The sequence below is a fragment of the Aedes albopictus genome, chromosome 3, assembly GCF_035046485.1.
Source record: "Aedes albopictus strain Foshan chromosome 3, AalbF5, whole genome shotgun sequence".
NCBI lineage: Eukaryota > Metazoa > Arthropoda > Insecta > Diptera > Culicidae > Aedes > Aedes albopictus.
The window spans coordinates 127,381,490-127,390,762 of record NC_085138.1 but is presented as its reverse complement, the minus strand read 5'-3'; the positions used below and the strand labels follow the sequence as shown (position 1 = coordinate 127,390,762).

Sequence of the window (9,273 nt, the reverse complement as noted above, 5' to 3'; positions counted from 1 at the left end):
TCGTACTTCAAATTAGTTTTCACTGCCGTAAAAAATACTATTATGCTCAGAATAAACAGTTATACCTTCGGATCACACTCATTTACTCGTAAATCTCAATCTGACTGTAAAAATAATGAATTTCTTTCCAATGTTTTGAAACCCCGAACAAATTTGACATTGCTTTCGGGAAGCATCATCACGACGACGACAACACTCCCAAGCGGTCGAATCGTCGTTTTGGGGGCGAATTGCTTGTTTTCGAATAGGATGAATATGGGAGCGTGAGATTACTGATGGCACTCATACCCTACCGTCAAACTTACTGAAATACATTGTAACTTCAAACATAGTTCAGTGAACTTTACATTTTTTGTTGTCGGTTGAGAATCATAGGTACGATTATTAATTTTACTATGGAATCGGTAGTTTCCCCAACAAAATTTATTTCTAGCTAGTTAAGAATAGAAAAAAAATACTGTGTTTCAAACAATAGTAAATTGAACGTTTATTTTTAATATCCTTGATACATGAATGCTTTACAAGCACATTTATGTATAACATTTCAACAAAGGCATCAAATCACATCAAATGCAACAACAACCCCTCACTCTTCCATCCTACGGAGCCAACCGATCGTAGAACCATCCACTCTCGCCCTGATGCAGCACCTCTCCGTCAACCTTTTCGCCGTCCTTCAGCTGCTGCCGGAAGCGGATCCGATCATGCAGCCGGTTGGTTTGTCCCTGCCAAAACTCAACCGTACGAGGCCGCACCAGATAGCCGCCCCAGTTGGGCAGCGGAACTACTCCGTCCGGTCCCAACTCGTCCTTGATCGATTGTTCCTTTTGATCCAGGAACTCGCGACTCGGAATCGGTTGACTCTGGGGACTGGCTAGGGCACCGATTTGGCTGGCACGGGGGCGCTGATGGAAGTAGGTTTCAGATTCTTCGCGTGAAATTTTCTCCGCCGATCCTTCGATGCGGATTGACCGTCTTAGCGGAAGCCAGTAGAAGGTGAGGGCCACGTTGGGGTTTTCAGCCTAGGATGAAATACAGTGTGATGAATTTGAATGCAAAAATGGCAAACAAATTACTTACGATTTCATGTGCTTTACGACTATCATAGTTGGTGAAGAAAGTAAAACCCTGGTCAGTGATGTCTTTTAATAGAACGAATCGTGCCGAAGGAATAGCACCTCTGTGGAAGATAAACAGACAATTAGTTGAGACACAATCTTATCAATGAATGCGATTTAACATATGCCGTATTTTCTACTGTTTGAATATTACTTTCTAGTATCTATGTAGCACGTAAACATTGATTCATACATTTGAATGTATATTATTGTTGTAAGGACACCACAATTATAAAGATAATTAAAAATCAACATTCGAAATGTTCAGCTGCTTTAAGGACAAACATCTTGAAATCCCGCTTCAACCGTGCATCAGAACTTCAGACGCACAAATCTCAAGATGCAAGCTTTAAACAACGGTGACTTACATTATTCTGTTCTTGCTCACTTGTAATAAACCTCAAATAAAAACATCAGGTGCGCTGGTTTTGTTTACGAAGAGTTTTGTGCACCCGAAATCGTGAGTAGGTGCCGAAGTCAGCCATTGTGGCGGCCATTTTGGGATTCTAACAAGTCTGTCCTTAATAACCACATTCAACATACCATAATCTGCAAACTACTTACTTTGTGGCTGTTGCCAGGCACATTGCATTAGGCTCTATAATCTCCGGAGTATTGCAGGCCTCGTCAAACCATTTCCGAAACAGGCTAAATGGTTCTTTTACCTCGATAGTGGATTCATGAAAAATATCCTTCTTCTCCTTGTACTTTATACGCAATGCTTGGAAAACGAAAATAAATTTTTAATTATTCATGATTTGTCAGATATTCAACAATGTCAATGGTTGAATAACTCATACTGGTTCGAACACAGATCCCTAATTAAAACCATTCATATTTTCATGTAATAAAATCCTACCTGCTATATCTACAGTAGACATCCTGCGGGCGATGTTCAATAACATTCAGATTGTAGCACCGGCAAAACTGAACTGACGAGATAAATCAACGGAGCAGTGTTATCAAATAGATATGCATCAAGCACCGAATCAAGCGGCTAGACAAAGGTTGCGAACTACAGCTGATACTTTAGGAATACGCAAGAGGGAGAGGGTATGATAGCATAACCGGCAACTGACTGACGTTTCTTATTGGATTTTATTATTATCAAAATCATGACAACTTGATTCGTATAATATGTGATTCAATTTCCACATGCAATTTACCATACAATGGCGGATAACTTGTATGCAAGTTTCAACTTCTGACGTTACAATGGGCTGAAGAATAAGAACAGCGTCTGTTCCGGCATCCAGCGGCTGAAAAGAAAGAAATGAGAAATGCTAGCTCACGTCCAGCCAGATCCAAGGTGGTAGACCCCATCAGCGTGGTTGTCCCAGTGTTGGTTAAGACGTTAAACAGAACTGGCTCAATGGCCCTCCGGCGAGACAGGAGAGTTGGCGTCGTAGGCTCAATAAGCCACCCGTAAAAATCCCCGTTACAAATAACAGATGGGATAAATAGGGGAAAATATGACTCGATACAATCGGCAAAGACCCACGCGATTACAAAAGAACTACGATTGGAAACTTGGAATATGGAACAGCAAGTCAATTGGTGCATCAAGAAGCCATATTATATAAAAGATGCGACACCTGACACCACCAATAAACTGGAAACAGGATTTTCCTGTTGTGATCGAGTTGTAGATTAGTAACATTCCCCTTAGATGTCCTTCCCCTGCACACTAACTTTTGTCTACCGAACTCAGCAATATTTTTGACGAGATTCAAACAGCTGAGCGCTCGGTCATCAGTTCGGTAATTAAAAAATTACTGAGCACTCAGTAATCTCGACATTTTAACGAACTGTCAAAAATAACTGAAGTGACACAATAGTATGACGACAGCTCAGCTTTTTTTTTTTTTTTGAAAACCGTTCGGTAAAATCATACGCATTTGTCAGATCGATAGCTGAGGGCCTCAGTACTTTTTTATTAGGTTCGGTTACAATGGGATTGTTTTCAGCCTACAAATTACTAATAAGCTCAGTATGTCCTTGAAAACTGCAGCAATCACGATATGTTTTAACTTCGTAGAATGCTGAAACCAGGTTTTTATTGAGCATAATGAAATAAAATTTATACGATGAAGTCTTCCGGATTCAGTCAATGCTTTTCTATGATGTGCTGCCTTGAACTTCCATTCGCGTAGCACATATGTTAGTTGGCTTTTCTACAACAAAAAACATGAAAATTGTTAAAATCTTGATAGTACTTACACAGTTTATCATTTGCACTTACATCAAAAGATACACGCAAAACAAGAAAAGCTACCAAAAATTGAGATATGCCTTTTCTACCAATTTATGTATCAAAAACGTACAGAAAATGTGATAAATCATAATCCATTCGTTGTATTAAGATGCGCTACACGGTTCCATAGCTTCAATACCACTACACACAAACACCTCCATTCAAACCCGAGAAGTTGAACCGGGTTGCGTCTAAAAATAACTTTCGCTTCGCTGCTGAGCTTCGCGTCCTATTGTCTACATGGAATTTTCCACTTGCAATCAGCAACCTGCTGGATGCGGGCTTTTCAGTGCACAATGGGTCTAGAGTCGTATTTACGAAGACAAAAATGTTTCTGCCAAGTTCTGTCATTTCTTTTTTTTCATTATTGTGAAATGATTACGGTCAATCAAGTGTGGCTTATCCAAAAATCTGCTGATTAATTATTCTCTATACAATATCAGAATGTTTTACAAAGTTAGAGCATACTTACAAAAATAAAACATTCGATTGATTTGATTGATTTGTCTTTATTAACGTTGAACCATTCGTCATTGAAATCATTGCCATCATCAAGAATTTAAAAGCAGTTTTCTCGTTCAAAACAAAAGATTTTGCCATGAAAATGTATTCACTGCATTCCTACAGTGCATTCATACAGTGAATATATTTCCATGGTCATTGTTTTGATTTACAGTGAAAAAACTGCTTTTCGTTTTCCGAAAAATGATGACGGATGCTTGAGCCTTAAAGAGACTTCCAGCCCTTGAATAAAACATTCGAATCATTAGAACTTTTCGAAAAGTTTTCAATAAATTGCAACTTTTTTGCCTTTGGTCATATTTTAGTCGAGTCCAACGATACATGAAGACCAATACATTAGTCACAAACTTTCAAAATTGAATTTAATTCGGTTGGCTTAGTCCTAAGGTACAGTAATTTGATAAACGGAAGTAAAAAACTAGATATAGATAGAAGAGCTCTAATTTCGTGTAAAGTTGAATAATCAATCAAGCCCAAATTTGCACCAATTAAATCAAACTCGTTGAGGAACAAGTAATCAAAATTTGAATAGTTTTGGTGGACTTTATAAAAGGATACAACTTGCTAAAAATGTTTTAGGCAATTTTTAAAACTTAGCATGCTTTTGTATATACCACTAGGCGGTGCTGGAGGTCAAGCAAATTTTAAATTTAATATATCTCAGAATTCTGGTCACTTACAAAGTTGGTGTCTTTGACAATGTTGTTTGGTAGGTCAAGGGCTTACAGTTAATGGTCCACTTGTTTCGAAATTTTGCCACAAGGAAGCGCAAGTTACACATTTGCAAAATTATGGAAATGAATGTTTTTTTTCGTAAAGCAATCAAAAAGCTGTAATTTAGTTTTCTTTGAACATATTTAAGTCAAGTCAAAGGTTTTTCAAAGGGCTATATATTAGTCATAAATGTGCAAAATTTCAATTCATTCGGTTCACTTAATCCAGAGATATAGCAGTTTAACGAAGAACACTTAAATATAAAACATTTTAATAGAGTCGCTCCAACTTCATGTAAAACTATCCAATCGAGCTCAAATTTGTACCATTTATAGCTAATTAGTTGTGCAACTAGCAGATAAAATTTAAGAATATTCCCTACACATTATAGAAAGTTACAGGTTGCTGAATATATTCGAGATAATAAGTAAAAGATACATGCTTCTACTAATTTTCAACTAGCGCCGTCTACTGGCAGAATCCTGAACCAATCAGCTAATCAACTGAAACGCCTTAATAAACCAAACAACATTGCCGAAGAAACCAACTTTCTAAGTAATCAGAGTTCTGAAATATATGGAATATAATAATTAATTTATCGTCAGCGCTACCTAGTGGTGGAATTTTGAATCAAACGGCCCATCACCAGTAAAACCTTGGCTGGCCTAACAACTTTGCCAAGTATACCGAATATTAAAGTAATCATGGTGCTAAGATGTACGGTATGGAAATTTCGACAGTGCTACGTCTTGCTGTCTGTGATATCTGTCATACCAGAGACAAACAGACGTAACACTGATGAAATGTTTATACCAAATATCTCATCATCCTGGTTACTTAGAGAGTTGGTGTCTTCGGCAATATTATTTGGCTGGTCAAGAACTAACAAATGATGAGCCGTTTGATTCAAAATTCCACCACAAGGCAGCGCTAGTGAGCAAACAAATATTATATTCCATATATCTCTGGACTCAGATCACTTAGAAAGTTGATGTCCTCGGCGATGTTGTTAGGTTGGTTACGGCCGCTCAGTTGATTAGCTGATTGGTTCAAGGTTCTGTCAGTAGGCGGCGCTAGTTATGAATTAATTGAAGCATGCAACTTTTATTTATTATTTCAAATATATTCAGCAAGCTGTAACTTTTTCAAAAATGCACCAAATATACTCAAATTTGGGCTCGATTGGATAACTTTACATAAAATTGGAAATGGTTGCTTTCGACTGTGGGAACTTTAGCTGGGAAACGTGATATTCTCGGCCTTTGCAGTCTTAAGAGCAGCGAGAAACGATATTCTCTCTACATCCGACGGTTTCGGTAATATATTTTACCTTTTTCAAGGATTCTAAAATTTTGAAAAATTAATTTGCAGTTCATGATTTCTGACTCACCCTATTGCTTACAGAGGTTACGTTCTCTTGTACATGTATAGTAATGCTCTACATCGGATAGTCTAGGTACATGGGTTTCGAGATGGCGCCCGTTGCGGCTGTGGACATTATAACATCTTAATTATAGTTTTAAGATGTTATAATGTCCACAGCCGCAACGGGCGCCATCTCGAAACCCATGTACCTAGACTATCCGATGTAGAGCATTACTATACATGTACAAGAGAACGTAACCTCTGTAAGCAATAGGGTGAGTCAGAAATCATGAACTGCAAATTAATTTTTCAAAATTTTAGAATCCTTGAAAAAGGTAAAATATATTGTCGAAACCGTCGGATGTAGAGAGAATATCGTTTCTCGCTGCTCTTTAAAACTGCAAAGGCCGAGAATATCACGTTTCCCAACATAAAATTGGAGCAACTCTAATAAAGTAGTTCATTTTTGAGTGTTCTTCGTTTAATTGCTATATCTCTGGATCAAGTGAACTGAATGAAATGCGACATTGCACAATTATGACTAATACATAGCTCTTTGAAAACCCTTTGACTTGACTTAGACACGTTCAAAGAAAACAAACTTACAGCTTGTTGAATACTTCACGAAAAAAATATCATTTGAATGATTTTGCAAATGTGTAACTAGCGCCGCCTAGTGGACCACTAACTGTAAGCCCTTGACTCACTTAACAACGTTGTCGAAGACACCAACTTTCTAAGTGGTGAGAGTCCTGAAATATATGAAATTTAAAATTTGCCGTTTATTGGTGGAATTTCTAATTAAACGATCCATCACCCACCATCCATCATCGCATCGCAAATAAAATTATTAGAAAGCAGATTTTTGAATCAGTTTAACCATACGAACCACCCTAACATAACAGTAATGGGGAATAGGGTCAACAATTGAAAATAAACTTTCTAAAACACAATATGTGTCTAAAAACTTAAAGCTGAAGCTTAAACAGTTTTGTCTTCGCAAATACGGCTCTGGACCCATTGTGCAGTGTGGCAGCTGTATCATTTCCATCACCAAGCCACGTTTGTGTTGATCATGATGGCTTTCAGCCTCTTGTCTATTCATGTGCAGTTATAGCCGTGCCGGTTAGAGCGCAGGATACTGTGTATCATCATGATGGTGTCTCGGTTCGATTCCCGCCGCCACCCGTATTTCTTTTTAAACATGTGTTGGTATTTGATGCCGCCGCTGCTGCCATGATCAGTCTAGAAATAGAACAAATAATGAGAAACCAGAGCGACAGAGCACACACACGCACACATGCGAAATTTTCCTTTTCCAGATTCTAGGAAGCCAATACAATTTTTGGTATACTGCCACCTACCAATTTTTGTATTTGCAAGGCCCTAATACAATATTTGTATATGTTTCATACCCAATTGTATTAGAATCTGTCAATCTCAGGTTGTGTGTAGTACACGTTTAGAATTTCCGAATTTTTGCTTATTACAACCACTTAACTTTCCAAGATCCATCCTAAATTTCACTGCGACTGATACTTCCAAGATGGCGTACGTTCACACTGTTTGACAGCTCTGGCATAAGAAAATAACTATTGGTTCAGCACTTTTGAACAATCGTTTGGTAATCGAATGACGACCGTTCAGTAAAAATTTCAATATTACTGACTGATCAGTAATAATTTTTCCGACATTTTCCACTACAGAGAGGAAATGAATCACTTAATTTTGATTACCGAGTTCGGTAATTTTTTGACGAGATTAAAACTGCTGAGCACCGAACTCGTTCAGCAAAAATGCATTGTTTACCTTTTCCATACGATTTTGACAGTTGTTTTACTGAACCTCAGTAAAATCGATTACCGAAACTACCGAGATCGTACTGCTGTTCTAATCTCGTCAAAAAGTACCGAATTTTCAGAAATAGGTGTGAAGTATGGAGTTGCGATGGGGACCGCGATCGGGTGGCTTTGTTCGAAGAAAGAAGTGAAGAACGATGCATGGTTTGGGTGGTTGCGATGGGGATCTCGATCGGGTTGCAGTGTTCGGCGAAAAAAAAAACGAAAAGTGACGCTTGTTTGTCGCAGTTGCGATAAAAATCTCGGTCGCGTTGAATTGTTTGAAGGAATAATTGCAGAAAATTGAAGGAGTTAAGGAGTGGTTGCGGTCATCCGACGACATGGAACTGGGTGAGATCATTCCGAGTTTTTTTTTTCTTTTCGTACTAGAAGAAGTTGGGGTAATTTCGCCAATGCTTTTTCATGAGGACTCCTGGAGTCTGTAATATCTGAAAATTAATCTTGTAGTGCTGGTGCAGGTTTAATATTGAAGCGATAAAAATGTTAGAAGAAAGTGATTGCCGTTCACAACAATCATAGAGCAAATTTAAAATAATTGGCTTAATTACCTCAACGGCTGTCGACCACAGGTAACACATGGGACAACTCTTAGTAAAATACATAATTCGAAAATAGCTGTCTAAGCTTGAAAGTTTGTTCTCCGTATACTCTAAGTTCAATATCGTGGGAAACGCGCGACTATTTCCGTGAGTCGGTCGGTTTTCTCGGTAGGAAGATGCGGACGCGAATATTGAATGCAAAATTAGAAGCGCGCGATAACTTTCTTGGGAAAGTCGATTTTCACGGTAGTGTAAACGATCGATGCGGTGACGCGTTTAATATAGAACGATCGTTGACGTATGTGCATTACCCTTACTATCGCGACCAAATAAATCATAATCGGGATGAAGACCGTGTCGTGTATTTTCATATAAGTTGTGGATCATATCACCTACCAAAGGTGGCTCCAAGATCCACACCTTACCCTACTCTGCTAACAAATACTCCTTCCCGAGACAACTGTGGGGACGCTGTGGATTCCACGGTTTCTAGTAACAACGGTTGTCGAACTAACATTCCTTCCCCTTTTCCCGATGACCGTAAGGACGTGGCCGGCGCCGTTATTGACTTTAGAATATTGAACTCTCGATATGTGCACATTGAGAGTGTGTAGCTTGTCCCAAGCACCATTCATTGGATCTCTGTGCTACTTCGATTGTTCCCCAGACAACCAATTTATACGTATAGTTAATGAAGTTTATGTTCATGTTATACATACTTTTATGCGTTAAAGTTACATCGCATAAGATGCAGTAATAGTGCCTAATTCGTACAAAAGTGGAGCTAAGGTGGCCCACACTTATATGAAAAACAAAAAATTCGAAAAATGCCAAGTCTTACCTTCTAAATTAGTTGTTTTGGAGTCCCAGAAGCTACGTTCAAAATTTGAGCAAAATCGGTT

At 38.4% G+C, this 9,273-nt stretch overlaps 1 protein-coding gene across 1 annotated transcript; it reads right to left on the bottom strand.

Annotated features, from left to right (window-relative positions):
* Positions 1-592: 592 nt before the first annotated feature.
* LOC115258213 (pyridoxine/pyridoxamine 5'-phosphate oxidase) lies at positions 593-2,160 on the bottom strand. The gene is made up of 4 exons (XM_029858300.2): positions 1,978-2,160; positions 1,683-1,839; positions 1,081-1,180; positions 593-1,022 (listed from the first exon to the last, which is right to left on the bottom strand). The coding sequence occupies exons 1-4, from the start codon at positions 2,021-2,023 to the stop codon at positions 600-602; spliced, it is 726 nt and encodes a 241-aa protein (XP_029714160.2). The 5' UTR covers positions 2,024-2,160; the 3' UTR covers positions 593-599.
* Between the last annotated feature and the right edge of the window lie 7,113 nt (positions 2,161-9,273).